The sequence below is a fragment of the Herpailurus yagouaroundi genome, unplaced genomic scaffold, assembly GCF_014898765.1.
Source record: "Herpailurus yagouaroundi ecotype Mexico unplaced genomic scaffold, PumYag 67793, whole genome shotgun sequence".
Lineage (NCBI taxonomy): Eukaryota > Metazoa > Chordata > Mammalia > Carnivora > Felidae > Herpailurus > Herpailurus yagouaroundi.
Window position 1 is genome coordinate 10,929,757 of NW_024420586.1, and position 21,375 is coordinate 10,951,131.

The 21,375-nt window shown below is 35.9% G+C and overlaps 1 protein-coding gene across 1 annotated transcript in view; it reads right to left on the reverse strand.

The window, feature by feature from the left end:
* Positions 1-21,375, reverse strand: part of DMD (dystrophin) — a 2,039,083-nt gene that overhangs the window by 1,544,460 nt on the left and 473,248 nt on the right. The window contains exons 8-9 of the mRNA XM_040468816.1: positions 13,113-13,294; positions 11,522-11,653 (exon numbers count right to left, since the gene is read on the reverse strand). Of these exons, the coding sequence (XP_040324750.1) occupies positions 11,522-11,653; positions 13,113-13,294 (314 nt within the window). The remainder of the gene's footprint in view (positions 1-11,521; positions 11,654-13,112; positions 13,295-21,375) is intronic.

The following is a 21,375-nucleotide window of genomic DNA, read 5'->3' on the forward strand; positions in this document are numbered from 1 at the left end:
TAATCCCTGAACCTGTGAATAGGTTACACTACATGGCAATGAAGAATTAAGGTTACAGATGGAATTGAGTTTGATAAGCAACTTATCTTAAAATAAGTAGACTTTCCTAGATTATCCAGGTGGGCCCAATGTCATCTTAAGTTCTTAAGAGCAGAAGAGGAAGAAAGCCAAGTAGGTCAGAGTGATATGATATGATAAAGCCTTGACTTGCCTTTGTTATCTTTGAAGATAAAAGAGAGGCATGAGTCAAGGAATGTGGGCAGCCTCTAAAAGTTGGAAAAAATAAGGAAATGGAATCTCCCCAACAATCTCCAGATGGAAGGCAGTCATGCTAACACCTTGATTTTAGCCGAGACCCATGTTGAAATTCTAAACTCTAAGATAATATATTTGTGCTGTTTTAAGCCACTAAATGTGTGGGTATTTGTTACATCAGCAAGAGGAAAGCAATATACAGACCCATTGTCAGTTAGCAGGATGGGGTAATCCAAAAGAAAGATGTTTTTGTCCATGTGGACATAAACTTTTCAGTGTAGGGTTAAGTGCCTTAATGCAGGTAGCCCATCACTTTCATTCTATCTTGAATCCGCTCTGATCAGCGATATCCCCACAAAAACACACAATCCACTGGAATTGTTCTTAACAAAGTGAATATTGGCTAGAATGAGCATGTAACTTATTAGCCAAAATGGGAGTTTGCAGATTGAACAGAGATGTTATTAGTAATTCCACTGTGATAACTGCTATATATCAGGGACTTCCCAGGGACCCTACCTCATTGACATTTCACTGGTTAATTTTCAAGCCCACTGTTACTTGAAGTAATCAGCAATACTTAATCCTGTAAAATAATGTCCTGTCCCTGAAATGCTTTCTTCTCCTGGCTGCTGGAATACCACAAGCTTCTCCTTTTTCCTTCCCCCCTTCTGGCCATCCTTATTATACCCTTTGCTGGTTCCTTCTTATCCTTAAGTATCGGGATGTCTTATCTACTGTACTTTATTTCCTAGGTGATCTCTTCCAGGACAATGGATTTAAATACTATCTATGTTGTTAATGACCTTCAAATTACTTATCCTCAATTCTGACCTAAGAAACCCAGATTTATATATATGCAAGTCTTGGGGCGCCTAGGTGGCTCAGTCTTTTAAGCGCCCAACTTTGGCTCAGGTCATGATCTCACGGTTCGTGGGTTTGAGCCCCACGTCGGTCTCTGTGCTGACAGCTCGGAGCTTGGACCCTGCTGTGGATTCTGTGTCTCCCTCTCTCTCTGCTCCTCCCTCCACTCATGCTCTGTCTCTCTCTCTCTCAAAAATAAACATTAAAAAAATTTATATATATATGCAAGTCTCATGAGCATCTCAAGATTAACTTGTTCCATATAATAAATCACATCAACAAAACAAAAAATAATCCTATGATCATCTCAAAAGATGCAGCGACAGTGTTTGACAAAATTCAATATCCATTCATCATAACCTCAACAAAGGAGGTAGAGAGGGAATATATCTCAACATAATAAAGGCTGTGTATGACAAGCCTACAGTTAACATCATACTCGATGATGAAAAGGTGAAAGGTCAGGAATAAGACAAGGATGCCCACTCTCCCCACTTTTATTCATCATAGTATTATTTGAAGTCTTAGAGCAATTAGACAAGTAAAAGAAATAAAATCCAATCAAATAGAAAGTAAAAAAAATATATATGGGGCGCCTGAGTGGCTCAGTCAGTTGAGCATCCAACTTCGGCTCAGGTCATGATCTCATGGTTCATGGGTTGAGCCCTGTGTTGGGCTCTGTGCTAACAGCTCACAGCCTGAAGCCTGCTTCTGATTTCATGCTCATGGATTAGAAGAATTAATATTAAAATGTCCATATTACCCAAAGCAATCTACAGATACAATGTAATTCCTACCTAAATTCCAATGGCATTTTTCACAGACTAGAACAATTCTAAAATTTGTGTAGTACCACAAAAAACCCTGAGTAGCCAAAGAAATCTTAAGAAAGAATAAAACTATAGGCATGATACTCCCTAATTTCACACTATATTACAAAGCTATAGTAATCAAAACAGTATGGTATTGACAAAAAAAGAGACACATAAATCAGTGGAACAGAATAGAGAACCCAGAAATAAACCATGTATACATGGACAATTAATTTATGCCAAGAGAGTTAAGAATATACAATGGGGAAAAGACAATCTTTTCAATAAATGATGTTGAGAAAACTGAATAGCCACATGCAAAAGAAAGAAACTGGACCACCATGTTGCACCATACACAAAAGTTAACTCAAAATGGATTAAAGACTCGAAAGTAAGACCTGGAACCATGAAACTGCTAAAAGAAAACAGAGCCAGTAAGCTCCTTGAGCTTGAGGAAGATTTTCTGAAACTGACTCTGAAAGCAAAGGCAAACAGAACAAAAATAAACAAGCGGGAGTACGTCAAACTGAAAAGCTCCTACACAGCAAAGGAAACCAAATGAATGGGAGAAAATATTTGTCCATCATATAGCCAATAAGGGGGTAATATCCAAAATATATAAAGAACTCCTACAACTCAATAGTGAAAAATAAATAAATAAATAATTGGATTAAAAAATGGGCTGAAGAATACAGAGAAAGACAGATACCATATGGTTTCACTCTTATGTGGATCCTGAGAAACTTAACAGGAACCCATGGGGGAGGGGAAGGAAAAAAAAAAAAAGAGGTTAGAATGGGAGACAGCCAAAGCATAAGAGACTGTTAAAAACTGAGAACAAACTGAGGGTTGATGGGGGGTGGGAGGGAGGAGAGGGTGGGTGATGGGTATTGAGGAGGGCACCTTTTGGGATGAGCACTGGGTGTTGTATGGAAACCAATTTGACAATACATTTCATATATTAAAAAAAAAATGGGCTGAGGATCTGAATACATATCCTGCCAAAGAATACATACAGATGGCCAACAAGCACATGGAAAGATGCTCAACATCACTAATCATCAGGGCAATATAAATCAAAACGATGAGCTATCAGTTCACACTTGTTAGAATGGCTATTAGCAAGAACACAAAAAATTACAAGTGTTGGTGAGGATTTGGGAAGAAGAAACCCTCGTGCATTGTTGGTGGGAATGTTTTTTTTTTAAGTTTCTTTATTTATTTTAGAGACACAGAGACCCTGCAAGTTGGGGAGGGGCAGGGAGAGGGGAGACAGAGAATCCCAAGGAAGTTCCACACTGTCAGCACAGACCCAACGTGGGGCTTGATCTCACAAATCGTGAAATCATGACTTGAACTGAAACCAAGACTCAGAGGCTTAACCCACTGAGCCACCCATACAGGCGCCCTGGTGGGAATGTTAATTAGTTGCAGCCACTACAGAAAACAATACAGAGGTCGCTCTAAATACTAAAAATAGAACTACTATGTGATCAAGCAACCCCACTTCCGAGTATTCAGAAATATGGATGGACCTAGCGGGTATTATGCTAAGCAAAATAAGTCAAACAAGACAAATACTGTATGATCCCACTTATATGTGGAATCTTAAAAAAGAACAACACCAATTCACAGAAAACACATTGGTGGTTGCCAAAGGCAGGGGTGGGGAGGTGAGCAAAATGGGTGAAGGGAGTCAAAAGGTACCAACATCCAGTTACAGAATAAGTAAGTCATGGGGATATAATGTACAGCATGGTGATTATAGTTAATAATACTATACTGCCTATTTGAAAGTTGCTAAGGGAATAAATCTTAAAAGTTCTCATCAAAGGAAAAATTCTGTTATTATGTATGGTGACAGATATTAACTAGACTTATGAGCATTTTGCAATATATATAAATATCAAATCAAATCATTATGTTGTACATATAAAACTAATATAATGTTTTACGTCAATTATGCCTCAAATTTTAAAAATTAAAAAATAACGATTAACATGTTCAAAAGCAAGCTCCTAACCTGACTTCCAAAACTGCTCCTCCTATAGATGATCCTGTCTTGTTTAGTGGCAACTCCACTCTTCCCATTGCTTAAGACTACACTTTGCAGTAATTCTTGGTTCTTTGAATTCTTTCATAACTCACACCCACTATGTCATGTGGAGCAACATCTTGATGCAGTGGTGGCCTCCAATTCTGCTACCAGGTATGCCATCCCAGAGATTATGAAACCGAAAGGCTCAGTGACCAAACTGTCATGTTTAAATCCTATCATTTACTAAATAATTTTAAACCATATAGCAAGAAGCAAGATGAAAGAAATGGGAGGCAGGGAATGCAGATAGGATAAGACCAAACAGTGGGAAGGACCACACTATTTAAATCTTGGGTTGTACAATGTTCATATGTTTTGCTCTGTCAATTTTTCCTGATGATGGTGCAGTGGACAGAACCAAAGTTGAGATTTGAGGGAGGGGTACAATAGACAGAAGGTGTCTAAGGCCACCACATATACTTGTTCTACTAGAGAGATACAGGGACACGTATACCTGACCATAGCTGTAGCTCATCAATTAGTTTGCTAAAGAGCCATGGGAATTATTTGCATTTTTATGTTGAACACTGGGAGATCGTAATGAGACCATAGAGACTATCATCAGCGGGTAGCCAATTTAGGAATGATGTAGCTAACAACACAGAGATGATATGATCACACCTTATGATTTGGTCTTTTCATCTCTTTCTATCCACAAGTAACACTTTTGTGTATTCCATTATTTCCTCTATTTTTTACCACGTGTACTAGGTTATGTGACTATCTATAATTAATATACATTTTGATCTATGCCTATGTCTCACAAGCTATTAGCTTCCTTATCAGCTAATTTTTTAATTTATTATTATTTTTAGCTTTTTAATTTTAATGTTTATTCATTTTTGAGAGAGAGAGAGAGAGAGGAAGGGAGGGAGGGACAGAGAGGGAGACACAAAATCTGAAATGGGCTCCAGGCTCTGAGCTGTCAGCACAAAGCCCAAAGTGGGGCTCGAACTCACAAACTGCTAGATCATGACCTGAGCCAAAATCGGACACTTAACATACTGAGCCACCCAGAAGCACCTGTTTTTTATTTTTTTTATGTTTTTCTTTTAGTACCAGCTAATTAAAATCAAGTGCTATATCAGTTTTAGCTGTACAATATACTGATTCAACAATCCCATACCTCACCTGGAGCTCAACTAATCAGCTAAATTTAACACAAGGGTTTCATAAATTACTAGTTTACTTACAATTAATGCTTAACACCTCTTAGAAGTTCTGATTTCTTTATAACACAATATTCTCTAAGAATGCACCAACAGGCAATCTACACTGTATTAGCAAATCCTTAGGTTGTCCAAAACATTATCTAGAATTCAACTACTATGCATCATACTCATTGATAGAACCATTATAAAAAAAAAAAAAAAAACAGTACAGAGGTTCCTGAAAAATTAAAAAAATATATATATAACTACCGTATGACCCAGCAATCCCACTTTTGGATATATATATCTGAAGAAAATGAAAAAAGTATCTCAAAGAGATATCAGCACTCCTATGTTCATTGTATCAATATTCATAATAGCCAAGATGCGAGCACCATCTAAATGTCCATACATGGATGGATGGAGAAAGAAAATGTGGTGTATATATACCGAATGGAATATAATTCAGCCTTAAAAAGGAATAAGATTCTGCCATCTGTGACAACATGGATGAACCTGAAGGATATCATAGTAAGTGAAATAAGCCAGATACAGAAATACAAATATTGCATGATCCCATTATAGGTAAAATCTAAAAGAATAAAAACAAAGACAAACTGCTAAACTCATAGAAACAGAATGGTAGCATCACTAGGGGCTAAGGGGAAAAAAAATCAAAGGGACTTATTGTTTAATGGATACTGACTTTCCATTTTTCCAGATGAAAAGAGTTCTGGAAATACACGGTGATGGCGATGGCTATACAATTTTATGAATGTACTTAATACCACTGAACTTCACACTTACAAACAGTCGAGTAAAAAACAAACAAAAATGGTCAAGATACTAAATTTTATGTTAAAAAATTTTAATGGGGTAAAAAAAGAAATTACTGCAGATCCAACTTCCTTTCACATGTTGTGTGGTTTATTGCAACTGCATTCTAACTAGTCCCCTTATTTCCATCCTTGCTTCCTTTAGTCTATTTGCCACACAGCAGCCATGTTGAAATAATGTTCCTCCAATAGCCTTCCACCTCACTGGTAATAAAAACCAAAGTCCTCACTACTTACTGGGCCTTGGGTGATCTGCTGTACTATTACAGCTCAGATACCATCTCCCAGCATTGGGCCCCTCACCCATACCTTTCCTTGAGTAGTCCAAGTATCCCCACAACTGAGGGCTTTTACACCATCTGTATCTCCTCCTCATGGGTTTGTCTTCTCCCGGAGATCCACACCTCTTTCCAGTATTTATAAAAAATTTATTTTCTCTGACTACCCCAATTGCCACATACTGCATATTCTACTCCCCCCTTTTTTCTTTTTAACACTATTGTAATTACTACTAAATTTTACTTTACTTAATACATATTACTTGCATATTATTTGAAATACTATTTTACTTATTCATAATGCTTATCTGTTTCCTATTTTGACTCTCCCATAAGGCTATGCTATTCCATTAGGGCAGGAATTATTTTGTAAGTTTGTTTACTGATCAATTACTCGCTCATATAATAATACCTGGCACATATGGAAAAAGCCCAAATGTCCATTGATTGATGAATGGATAAAGAAGATGTGGTATGTATATATACAATGGAACATTACTTAACAATCAAAAAGAACGAAACCGTGCCATTTGCAACAACATGCATGGAATGAGAGTGTATTATGATAAGCACAATAAGTCAGTCAGATAGAGACAAATAGCTTATGATTTCACTCATGTGGAATTTAAAAAACAAAACAGATGAACACAGGGGAAGGGAAGGAAAAATAAGATAAAAACAGAGAGGGAGACAAACCATAAGAGACTCTTAAATACAGAGAACAAACTGAGGGTTGCTGGAGAGGTGGGGAGGGAATGGGCTAAACAGGTGATGGACACTGAGGAGGGCACTTGTTGGGATGAGCACTGGGTGTTGTCTATAAGTCATGAATCACTGGGTTCTACTCCTGAAACCAATACTACACTGTAGGTCAACTAACGTTAATTTAAATGAATAAAATTTTTAAAAAGTGTTAAATGATTACATAAATGAATACTCCATGTGTAAGTAATCCTGCATATACATACATATAATAGTAAAGAACATTCAGTATTAGTATGAAGAACATTAGCTTCTAGTTAGATAAATGTGAACACGAATCTAGGCTCTGCCACTTACTGGTTAGGTCATGAAATCTGGATTAAAGTACCCAATTGAAAGGAGACAAAAGTCACTCTAGGCTGAGAGATCCCAGAACGCTAAGATGGGAAACTTCTTGGCACTGATGGAGGACAGCAAGTGATTTAATTTGGTTGGAATAAAGAAAGAAAACATGAAATAGGCTACTGTGAAATAAGCATGAAAGTATAAATAGATAATAGATCATGGAGTTCCTAGATGAAATTTAAGAGAATAGACTTGTTATAAAGGCAAAAGGAAGTGAAAAAAGTTTTGTGAGTGATATTACTAAAGCTGTTAATATGGAAATTTAATCTGATTTAGAGGGGACTAAGAAAAAGATAGTGATACTGACTGCAAAGGTATTTCTGTAATCTACAAGACATGTATTGAGGGCCTGAACCAGAGGACATAACATCAAGGACATAACTTGATGGAGCTATGTTGTAAAGAATGAATTGACTCTGCATGTGTCTTTACTGAATATCAGATCAATATAGAGACCAAAGAGTATGTCACACATTTAAGTCTCAATCACTGCTAACATTCTCACTTACATAACAAAAAAGGGCAAGAAACAGGTTTGTGAGCAATGAAACCAAATTCACTTCGGAACATGCTAGGTTTAAGAAATCAGTGCACATCAAGGTATAAATATATCCCCAAGAGTTGAAAATGAGTTGGAGATGTGGTTGTAACTCAAAAGATATTGGAAGTGGGTGAAAACACAGATAACAGTGGTCATCTGCATACAGCGTGAAGCCAGGAAATTATATCATATTGATAAGAGAGAGTGTGTAATAAGTGGATCAAGAGACCTTATACAACGGGAGTTACAAGAGGAGAAATAGCCAGATAATGAAAGAGATAGAGAAGAGAGATAGAGAAGAACCTGATGAGTCTAGAGGCTGTGAGAAGTTATTTCAATTACGGTGAAAAGCCTGAAAGCTGAAAAGATGACATTTGATTTGCTGATGAAGTGTAATTGCTGAATAAATAAATGAATAAACCATAGACTATTCTACAGAAGGTAATAAATGAAAGAAAGAGTCACATAACAATATATGAAATACGAACAAGATAAAGAGGAGTGATGTGTTTGGGAAGAGGTATTATGCAGACGGGTCTAAGTGTCCAGAGGAGGTTTAAACAGGGTTAGGTGCCAAGAGATAAAGAAACTGAAGGCGAAAAAGATACTGGGTATTTCTTTTTGTTTTTTCATTTTTTTAATGTTTATTTACTTTGACAGAGAGGTAGAGACAGAGCATGAGTGGGGGAGGGGCAGAGAGACAGGGAGACACAGAATCTGAAACAGGCTCCAGGCTCCGAGCTGTCAGCAGAGAGCCCGACGTGGAGCTTGAACTCATGTGCAGTGAAATCATACCTGAGCCCAGGTGAGACGCTCAACCGACTGAGCCACTCAGGCACCCCAAGATATTGATTATTTCTGATATAAAATTAGGAGTAGAATGAGAGACATGATCAAACTCATAAAAATAGGAATTAAGTATAACCATTAAAAAAATGTCCCCCATCCAAGGATGGATGGCAGGAAAGTGTTACAATAAAGGAAACCTGGGGTAAAATAAAGGAAACCAGTTAGTATTTCTTCTTGGCAAATTATGAGAAAAACGCATTTACAGGTAGGAATCCTAAGGTAGGTCAGACTGCCTGACCCCAACAGGTTTGCAAACTACAAAGGTTATAAATCACATTTTTCAAGTTTAGGACAGATGGGCATAATTGATGTTTCTAATATATCAGGAACTTTTAAGATAATTCATAAATTTTATGTTTTCCATCGGGGACAGTCAGCCACATAGCTCGCTCTCCTATTACGGAAAACTTCACCCCCTTCTCCCTAATGCAACTCCCTAATGGAGTCCAGTCTAGTCTGTCTTGAGTTCATTTGAAGTAAATCAGACACTACTTGTAGGGGACTGTACGGGCTCAGCCCCTCTGAGCAACACTTCAGAAAATTTTTTTTCTTAGTACATAGTTAAGATATAAACTTATCAAACCTAACTATGCGTAACATCATCTTCTGATGTGCTTCCTATAGAAACAGGCAGAACATATCATTCCTCACCAACTATGAATCATGCTTCTTTTCTAAAGGATACCATTAAGTTTATTTCAATGGCCTAGGCTAAATAAAACAGGTAAGTGAATTTGTTGCATATTTTTATTTTATGACACATTATGTATTGTGTCAAATTTATACAAAGGTAGAATGAACAAACAGAGTCTAGCAAAATTAGGTCCACTTATAATTACTTCATTAAGGAGTCATACCTGAGCAGGGCCTTAATGAGCTGGTAATGAGGTAAAAATGTGCTGCCAGGAGAGGCACTGGAGAAAACCTTCTGGAAAAGGCAGCTCAATAAAGTGATAATGAAGAGGAAAAAGGACTTATCTCTTTGTCTTGGCTCAGGCTCCTTTATTTTAGGAGCCACTCCTTTTCTTTATTTCTTGGAGGTTTCAATGGGAAGGTGGTGAAGAAAAGAGTCTAGAGAGTCAGGCAGTGAGGAGGGTAGGAGAAAGGAGGAGGAAGAAGAGAAAGAAAAGGGCAGATACACTGAAACTTAAAATGGGGGTCAAAATAGCATCTCCTATCTCTAAGAAATGTTATAAGGATTTGATTAGTTCACATAATATGCATGCTTGGCATATGGCAACACTCAGTAATGTCTGCCAGAACTATTTTTATTTACTAATAATGAGAAAACTGATTAAGTTTCTTATTCAAGATTATACAACTAACCTTTGTAGAAACATGGATGGGAATTTAACTCGAAATGAGTCTGAGTCACACAAATGTTCTTACCCAGTCTCCTTTGTTCAGCTTTGCCAGAAACCTAGCCAAGGATAGAGGGCATAACTGCGCCCTGAAATATGCTTCCCTGGTTAAGAATTTTAGCCTTACTCATAAATTAACTGTGCAAAATAATCACTAATAATCACTAATTAAATACAACCACTATTTAAAAAATTCGATGAGCCTCAAAAATGTATTTTTCACCACACAGGATCAGCTCTATGATTTCTTAATTCCCATTCATAAACTACACTAATTCCTCTTCTTAATTCCCATTCAAAACTACATTTTTTTTTTAATGTTTATTTTTTGAGACAGAGAGAGAGCGTGCGCAAGCATGCAAGCAGGGGTAGGGGCAGAGAGAGAGAGGGAGACACAGAATCTGAAGCAGGCTCCAGGCCTGAGCTGTCCGCACAGAGTCCGATGCGGGGCTTAAACTCACAGATCTCGAGATCACAACCTGAGCTGAAGTTGGTCACTCAGCCATCTGAGCCACCCAGGCGCCCCAAACTACATTTTTGATAAAAGTCACTTTCTTAAGAACTTTTCAAATTGTCTATTAAACAAAGTAGTTTTCTTCTAAAGAGAAATTCTACGAAATCACACAAGTCTAACACCTTTCATTTCCATGCTCTAACATATACCATGCTCTAATTTGTTGTATTTTTAGGTTTCCTACAACACTACAATAATGGAAGACTCCAATGAGCAGACTCTTTATGTGGGAACTATTAAATGGTGCATAGAATCTGACCTGCTTTGGGTGTGACTGACTTTCTTGTATAAATAATACAGAGCATGTTATATACATGTTTAAATCAGCAAAATTAAAATGTATCATATGAAGAAGCTTATAGTTATATTTTTCTGAAATGGAAAATAAATACATTTTTCCAGAATGAAAATCTAATAAGAACAGCTATACAGAGTATCTAATTCCTTTTGGTATCATATATCTAGAAACGTTTCCCCAAATAGTGTGACAAGAAAATTTCTTCCATTTTTCTACTCTTTTAAAAATTACATATATAAGCCTTCAATGATGTTTGCATTTTTGGGTAACCATTGGGAACTTTTATAAAAAGAGAACCTTACGGGTAACTATATAATGAAAGCACACATCACTATTCTAAGAATGCCCATGCATGAAGAATCAACATATATTACACCTAGAGAAGTCTCAATAACAAAAGAGCATCACGTGACAACATCTAATACAACTGGGAACAATGAAACAGCTCCTGATGAAGGAGAAAAAAGGCACTGTAAAATTCAAACAAAAGCCATGTTAGCTTATCTTGGATGAGGAAATTCTTTGGTTTGTAGAACGGAGAGTAAATGTTGACAGACCTGTGAAGGAAGTGGGCTCCTTGTGGGGTCAGAGGTGGTGACATAAGCAGCCTGTGTGTAGGCATAGCTCTTGAACCGAGGCTTAGGAGAGGAAGGAGTTCGTTCATAGCCCTGTGCTAGACTGACTGTGATCTGCAGAGTAGGGTTAGGGGGAAGGGGACAGAGGGGAGGAGGAGACATCATAAGTAACCCTGGAAGGAATGTTTTTCAACACACTAGAGAAACAAACATTAAATGGAAACAGTGAGGTGAACTGTCTAATTTGAAATGCACATAGTTGGATTAGAAACTGGTATACTCCAAGAATTCTGGTGCTCAACGTCATGGTAATCAGGGAAGGTATGAGAGTGGGAGTCAACTCTAAGGATTCCATGCTGACACAACTCCAGCACTAATATGGGATGGTGCTCTTCAATCTGGCAAAAACAGGCACCCAAAAGCAATATTCTCTGAACTCCAAGTAAACAAAACCAGAATTCATCAGGTCAATATCCTGGAAAGAAATGGAGCTGTCATAACCTAAATATAGAACTATCTTGGTAGAGTGAAACAATTAGGCCTAAGATTAGCTTTCCACGCCTTCAGCAGAAATTTTGATAAAAGGCTTTTTTAAAAAGGTTTCTTTTTAAAAGGTTTTCTCATCATTGCATGTGTCAAAGAAAGTAAAAGAAAACACCGCAAATAGCCAATACTGGGAGTAAGAACAAGCCATGTAACAAAAGAATCCTACTAGATTCTGTACAATAATAAAAATCTTTGTAAGTATTCTCCATTTAACTTTTATTTAAAATATTTTGAACTACTTTTATCAAAAACGTTACCTTAAGTAATGAAAATTTGTTAATGCATCAGCAGGTGGCCACTAAAAATAAGAAAGTATTCTTAGAGTGCTTGCCATTGCTCTTGCTCTAGCTCTTTGTTCTCACATAGAAAAGTTTCATACATATATGACTTTGTCTTTTATTTTATTTCGTTTTACACAATATATTGTTTTCCATATTCTTATATATGCAATATATTGTTTTCCATATTCTTATAATATAGTGCCTATCAACAGCAGAGTATTTTTTTACTTAAAAATTTTTTTAATGTTTATTTATTATTGAGAGACATACAGAGCATGAGCATGGGAGGGGCAGAGAGAGGGGGAGACACCAGAATCTGAAGCAAGCTCCAGGCTCTGAGCTGTCAGCACAGAGCCCAATGCACAGCTCAAACTCACAAACTGCAAGATCGTGACCTGAGCCAAACTCAGATGCTTAACCGACTGAGCCACCCAGGCACCCTGGCAACCTGGCAGAGTATTTTAATAATGTGCTTTGAAAATAATATTATAATCCACTCTATCAGTTAAAATTTAGAAGGTTTACAGAGTTTATCCATCTACTCATAGATGCCTATAGATACCTATATGTAGATGGATGAAGAAACAGACACACACACACACACACACACACACACACGCATTGTGCTATGTAGACACGTTTGTGTGTATATCCATAGATATAATAGATAGGTACATGTATGATGGCTAAAAATGCATATACAATAGAAAGTATCACTGATATCAGTTACTCTTTTGATACTTTACCTGTTGAGAATAGTGCATTTGATGATGTAATTGAAAGTGTTCCTCTCTAGTAACTTTTGATGGCCTTGGCAACATTTCCACTTCCTGGATGGCTTCAATGCTCACTTGTTGAGGCAAAACTTGGAAGAGTGATGTGACATACATTAAGATGGACTTCTTATCTGGATAAGTGGTAGCAACATCTGTAAGCACATTAACACCACACATCAATTTTTGGTTTCTATATTTGAGTCTCTGAAAGGGGAATGAACAAATCAATGTTACAGGAAGAAGACACATTAATGAGCACTCGATTGCCCATGAATGTCCTCCAGAGACTAATTAGAACATGATAATCAGGCCTAAATTGTCCTTCCAATTTGGCAGACCAATGAGAGGAGCACTAAAGTTAATTTCTTTTCCTTGTTCACATAAAAACTTCATTCCGTAATACTTTTTCCTAAGTCAAATTGCCAAACTAGCTCATCTAAGAGACTGGTTTTCATTAGATAAGAAACACAAATAAAAGATTCTATCTTCCTTTCCATGGAAAGCTATATTAACATGTCAATTACAATAGTGCATTGGTAATTACACAATTATACAAAAGAGCTTAATGCCTTGGCGTCCAGTAAAGAAAGCTTACACCATCTAATCAAATTTTTGCTGGTGATTAAGTATGTAAAATGCGAAATATGTCTCTGTGTTGAAATGAACCATGTATTTCCACAATAAACATAAAATAAAACAATATACCATATGTATATGATTTGTAATATTCCTTAAGTATATTAAAAACGTGTATTTACATTTTGGTACATCTGTTAGAGTCAGATGTTACCTTCCTTCTCACACTCCAGAGATAAATTTAAAAGTCCTTCACATAAAAGTTGATCTGACATTATGTCCTTTGCCACATCCAGGGAATTGAAGAAACCCAGCATTTAAAGTCAATAATAATTTGTAATCACACACATAGTAAGTGGCAGGTCCTTCAAAAGGTTCTTTTGCTACTTGGCATTACAATTTACCCACTGCGCTCATTCCAGGGAACCAAGATGTAAAAATAATCCTTTATGTGACGTGTATCATTAATCCCAGAAGTGTTAAAACATAAATCCTGGCGGGAGGCCAAAACAACTACGGAGCAATGTGCCAGGCATTTTTCTTGCCATAAATTTATCTTAGCTAGCATGAAAAGATCCGTTTTAAGTTAAATATGTATATTCTGGTCAGGTATTCTGATTGTGACTAAAAAAGCCAACAGTCAAATCTCGAGTCCACTAACATAAATGTAAGTTGAATAAGTCACTTCGTCCATGCCTTCACAAAAATCAGGAACATGATTAATTAGAACAACTCTTTTTAAAATATTTTTTAAAAGAATTACAGAAGAGGAAAAATTTAACTAATATTCCGGTCTGCCTCTATCCATAGTATAACACGGTACTTCTCAATTTGTAATGTGCATATGAATCACCTGGGGATCTTTTTAAGCTCGGAATCAAACTCAGTGGGTCAAGGGTGGAACCTGAGGTTTTGCATCTCCAATAAGGTTGCAAGTGATATTGAGGCTGCTGGCTTGAAGACTATACTTTCAGTAACAAGGGTTGAAAAAAATTACACAAGAAGCAGACTGCTTTATTATCTGCCACTTCATTGTTTTGCCTTTTATTTTTTCCCTTAAAGATACTTACTGGGCACTTAAATGCATAAGGCTGGGAGGTACAAAGTTTTATGGTACATATTCTTTGCTCCTTATTATAATTTAATTATTAACCACCAGATGGTGAAAGTAAGTTTTTGGGGCGCCTGGGTGGCCAAGTCAGTTGAGTGTCTGACTTCGACTCAGGTCACGATCTCACGGTTCATGAGCTCGAGCCCCACATCAGGCTCTGTGCTGACAGCTCAGAGCCTGGAGCCTGCTTCAGATTCTGTGACTCCTTCTCTCTCTCTGCCCCTCCCCCGCTTGCACTCTTGTCTCTCTCTCAAAAATAAATAAAACATTTTAAAAAAGTAAGTTTTTGCCAGTAATTTTTTAGGAAGAACCAGAAATCTTACTAACTTAGCTTTGAAATTCCAAAGACTAAAATCTCCCCTTCATTTGATAACTTTTTCAAGTGTTCATTGTATGGTGGATACCACAATTCTTCACCACATTTTGAAACTCAAAAATGTTTTCTTTCTTCTCACTATGAACTAGTCAGTTTTATCTGTAATGAGCATAATTTAGAATTCTATTTTTAGTGTATTAAATACAATTATGCTGTGAGAAAGACACTGGATCCAAAAAGGTTGATCTATGTGTATTTACTGCTATATGATACATAAAAGTGTGCATGTATATTTTCAGCCTCAAATATATGTTATGCTAAAAATAAAGGTAAAAATCAATCAGGAATTATTTCTATTACCACAAGCAAATGTCAAAAATTATAGTACATTTTATCTACACAAAACATCTTTTGGATGAAAGCAAATATTCATAAATATCAATCATTATAATAAATATATACTGTTTAACCACGTTATTGACATTTTTGCCCCAATATATTACCTTCCCATCTCTGAGGTTATGTGGATTTAGCTGTACCAGCAGATGGAATCCACTATTTCTTTTCTTAAAGAAAGGAACTTAGATATTCCAAAATATGTTAATTTACTTCAACATATATGTACTAAGGACCTATTGTATTTATAATATTATAATAGATTATACAGGAGATTAACAAGACAGAGAATTCATGCATTCTGCTCACAATTTGCAATAGTTCAATAAATAAATAATGGGAAAAGTACAAAATAATTACATTGCTGAACAGAATTTAAAATGTGTTCCTCTGACTGGTACAACCAGTGCTTAAATATGTTCAGAGAAAGGAAGAAATTATATACTAGTAGGGGACCAGAAAAGTCTTATGACTAGGACACTGAAATAAGTATGTATAGGAATTCATTGGCTAGAAACGGGGGAATGAGAAAGGTATTCTAGGCAGTGGGAAAGCACAAGCAAAAGTGCACAGGTAAGAGATTAGAAACATCCCAGGCATAGTGCCTTCAGGTATCTTAGCCAAAGACAGGAGAATAGTGAATAATAAGATACAATGTGTACGTTATATGTGAAACGTAGAGAGATCATCCATAGCACAGTAGAAATTTTGACCTTAGTTCAATAGGTTGGACAGTAACTGACTACTTTTGACCAAGAGTGTGACAGCACTGATTTTTTTTGTAAAGTAAAACTATTAAATGTAGAATGGGGTCAAGGAGAAAAACACCTGGAGGGAAGCTGGAAGCTAGGACCCAATCCAGATAGGAGGTGTTAGAGAACTAAACAAGACTTTGTAATGAAAGCAAAAACAAACACACACAAAAAAAAAACGCATGGCAGAAATTCTAAGATAGGTCCAAAACAACTTCATTGGATTTCAAATCATTTACTTAGCAGTCTTTGAAAATAATTATATATAAAATTCTGTCCTAAGCCCTGAGGGTACAAAGATGAATAAACTGAGAATAAAATGGAGGAGGACAGGAGGGAAATACTTGCTCTGTAGTCATAGTAACAAGTAGCCCCAACACAAGTTTCAGACTCATTTAATCAATTAACAATTACCTGACTAGATGGTCTTGACTGTGCTTCCTCAAGCCAACATTGGCAATCCCTCCCTTTTGAAAGTTGTCTGATCAGAAGTGAAATCACTCCAATGAACAAAATTCTGAATGCAATCCAATTAACAGTGGTCTCACCTGAATAACCAACCATGCTTCTAAACGTGAGATCAACCTATTCCCATCTCTGAATGCTCACAGATGTACACCTCTTGACCTCCCAGTTTTCCCCCAAACCCAAGAAAACTCTATTTTGAGATACTGTGGTTGACCAGCATAGTTCCCTCTTATTTAAGTAAGTGATACATTCACCTTTGTGTTTTCATTTCAAATACCGAGCAATGATTTCATCATTTGATAAAATTCAATGGATGCAATTCACTTGTAAAGTTAAAATTAACAGGTTTTTTTTTTGTTTTTTTTTTGTTTTTTTTTTTTTTTTTTGAGGAGAGTGTGATAGAATGAAAGAATGAGCAATTCTGAATCTGGATTCGGAATTTTAAAAATCTGTACCTAAATACTTATATTTGTAAAGCAAAACCCTTAACACCATTTATTTCCATTTCATCATCTGTGAAATAAAAACCAGAGTCCCAATCTCATCATGGTGTTGTGAAGGTCAAATGCAATAATGCTTAGAAAATACTGTAAACTTAATTAGACCTTGATATTGTTGCTATATTGCAATTGTTGTTTTTTGTGTTACTAATACAAAAACAGATCTAGTTGTAGGAGACCATTAGTACTATTAACGGGAAGCCACAAGAAGCTGGTAGGAAGGAAAGGTCATTCATCATTTATTAAATATTTACAAAGCAATTATTATGTATCATAGAATATGCTTAGCCTTTGTTATATTACAGGTATTCAGGGGATGAGCCACCCAACAAATAATTAGGGACTGAGCAATGTATGAGAAACCAAAAGAAATTTCATGACTTGTGATGATCTTCACTCAGGATAATTGCACGGAGGCCAATGTCTGGGACTTTGTGAGCACCTAAATATTTGTCGAGAAACTGAATATAGTAGTAAAAGCCATAGAAATTGATGAGAATTGGGTAAGACAGCAACTGACGTACAACATAATGTTACAGATAATGAGTACCACAGTATTTGAGGAGGGTGAGAATGATGGGATGTGATTTACATTTTTTTTTATTACAAGACATTAAAATGTATGAAGTGAAAGAAGTGCCTGTACTCCCCAAAAAGAACTTACAATTTGATGAAAGTAATCTTTGTACTAAAACCCTACTATGTAACTGTTTCATGGCTGCAAACATTTAAATTAATAATTTCTAACTTAATCTTTAAAGACATCTCAGAATCAAAGTGTTGAGAACTGATAAATACTGCTAGAATGTTTTATTTCATGAACAATAACACTGATTCTGATGAGTGTTTCTATACTAATCAGAATTTTGATATTGATGGATATAATGGAACAAATAAATCATTCACTGAAATTCCATTGTTTTTCAAATGAGGAAACTGAACTTCACACTGGTTTGATGGCAGGTTCAAAAGCTAGTCAGAATCAGAACTAGAACCCAGTCCATGCATCAGACTTCTTAGTACCTTACCTTCATTCTTGTCAAAAATGTTACCGTTAGTGCATTTAAAAACCAAGTATCTCAGAGTCATTATTTAAATAATGACCCTGTGATCCATTACCAAATATTAATGATATTCTCCATAAGAGTAGTGATTTCTATTTCTAATAAATGACATATGGATGAGTAAATATACATGAAAATGCAAATTCAGTATTAAAGAAATGCAAATTAAATACAGATACGGGTTTTAAATTATATTCCTTTGCCTACTACATTATCAAAGAATGACAGAAAAATAACAACCAAAGATGCAGAGGCTTCACCGATTTGGCCAAGCTCCTACTTTGCTGGATGACTATCAGTTGGTTCCAAATTTTATGAAAAATATTTTGGCAATGTCTACCAAAACCTTAAGAAAATTCATATTCAGTGACCCACTAATTTTCCTTCTAGGAATTCACCACAAAGAAATAATCAGAAATGTAAATGATGATTTATACAAACCTGATGTAAAATGTAACCAGTATTTATGAAACCAAAAAATTATCATACAAAAAAGAAAAGAAATTCAGACCATTCCAAGTGGCTTAACAGTTTGAGAGGTAGAAACGATCAAATATATAATTGGATATGAATAGTACAAAGCCATTCAAAATGTTACTTTTGAAGAATATTTGATAAAATATAAAAATGAATTCTTTATAACATCGAAAGAATAGAATGTATAATTTATGAAGAATATAATAATATTTTTTAATGCTTATTTAATTTTGAGAGAGACAGAGAGACAGACAGAGCACAAGCAGAAGAAGGGCAGAGAGAGAGGGAGAAACAGAATCCAAAGCAGGCTCCATGCTCCGAGCTGTCAGCAAAGAGCCCGATGTGAGTCTCGAACCCACAAACTGTAACATCATGACCTGAGCTGAAGTCTGGCACTTAACCCACTGAGCCACCCAAGCACCCCAATGTTTTTTTCTTTAGAAAAGACGAGGGAATCATACTTCAGGACATTAGTGAAATGGGTACACTGGTGAAACTAAAAATAATCTTCCTTTTCTCTTTTGTCCTATCTATATTTTCCACACTCTCTATTCAGCACTAACTTTATAGGTAGATATTGTCATCAATATTATAATAAAAGTATCTGTGAAGATCTAAAAGCAACAACAAAAAAAAGAAGTTCCACAAAGTTTTGTTTCAGTATGTCCTCACCCCTAACAAGTCAATGGGAATGAGTTTGTCAGGAAACGGGTGTCTTCAACAGAACTGTTCTTATCTTGGGCAATCAGCCTCCCAAAAGTCTGATTAGCCAGCTGGCAGGCACAACCTTGAAACACCTCTGAGAAAATGCAAACAAGAGCCTCCACTGCCTAAACCTCAGGTCAGTTTTCTGCCAGGAGAAAGGCAGAAATTGAAATAGCAGATTATAATGCATATCATGTATAATCAGAAAGAAGTGGGATTTCGGAGATAACAGATGCATAAATGTACACTCACAAAGTCTGGTCAGCCTTTTACAAGTTTTATAAAAAAAAAATGACAAAGGATGTCATTTAGAAACCCCGAGCAGAATAAATCTAGGTCATTTCTCACAGATTTCGTATTAGGAACAACACAATAAAAATAAATCCATTCACTGTAAGAGAAGAGGAATAGGTAAACAGGAAAGAAGAAATTTGTGACCACAAACAAGACATGGTCAGAGAGCTCTGAATGTCAAAATGTGAACACATACACATGCATACACACATATACAGACACAATCAAACAGCTGTGTTTGCTAAAATAACCAAATAGGAAGATACACAATTCAGAAGAACTTACTTCTGGAAGCAAGTGTGCTATCATCTGAGGTTTACAAATGAAGATATTATGTTATAATACCATCTGATCTCTAAGCACTAGCGTTTGTCAATTTATACGCAATAGCCTTGCAATGGACTGAATCATTAAAGTATTAGATTATTACCTCCAATTTTAGTATTTTGCGTCCAGCACTACATTCTACATATATACATCTTCCATTTGCAAGTCACTGTGTACAATGAATATATAGCATTCTAATTAGAAAATAACTTGCACAGGTCCCCTCAAGTTAAATTCTTTAACTTTGTACATGTTCTGCCTTCACTAAATTAAATACTCCTTAACGAAGCCATTCCAGATCTTCAGCATTTCACTCACTGATCCAAGTTGCTTTTTATCATCTAATAACAATGCTTCTCATTAAAGGACTATAAAATATACTGATGAAACTAATTTGTATCGATGAAGATGATTCAGTTTCATAATAAAATTAATGATAAAAAACAGTGCCTTTCATTTATCCAGGAGAAACACTAAATAATTTTAACATTTAAACATCCAATTATTCCTTTCAATATGCTCATGAGGTAGCAGCAGCTAACTATCACTATCATCTTGGTAGAAGTAGAAAATAGTGCTCAAAATACATAATGGTCACCGAGGCCTAAAAGGGAAAAATAAAAACAAAAACAAAAGATGAGGTGCTTACAGCAGACTTGACATGCACTGAAAACTAGTTCAGCTTTCTAATCATTAACTAAATAATGTTAAATATATGTAGCTGGAGGTGATGTTATTGATTCTGAAAAGTACCAGACTGATAAAATGAGACAATGAAAAATATATTTAACAAACATTTACTGATTACACTTTGTACCAAGCTATATTCTAGTCTTTGAATATAGAGTGATAAGTAAATGATCCCAGAGAGCCACTCTCATGGAACTTTGATTCTAACGGGGAAATAAAATTACAAATAAATACTTTCAAAATCCTGTATTTACCACTTGTCAGTTTATCCCTATCACCCTAGATCTTTTTGCTTCATTATATAAACAAAAGTGACTTCCACAAATTCATTTTCTTTGTTGGGCTTTTTTGGGAAGAGGATTAAATGGGAGCGCAGATTCTGGAATGTTAATACCAAACATTCTCATAGAGCCTGAGAACAAATGCACAGAAGCTGGTGGGTAAAACTCAGTTAAATGGAAATCTTCAACAAATCGTGACTTCACAAATTTCAAGTAAGCCACCTTTAAGTTTTTGGAAGTTTTTTTTATTTTTTTTGGCACCTTTTTTTTGAACGG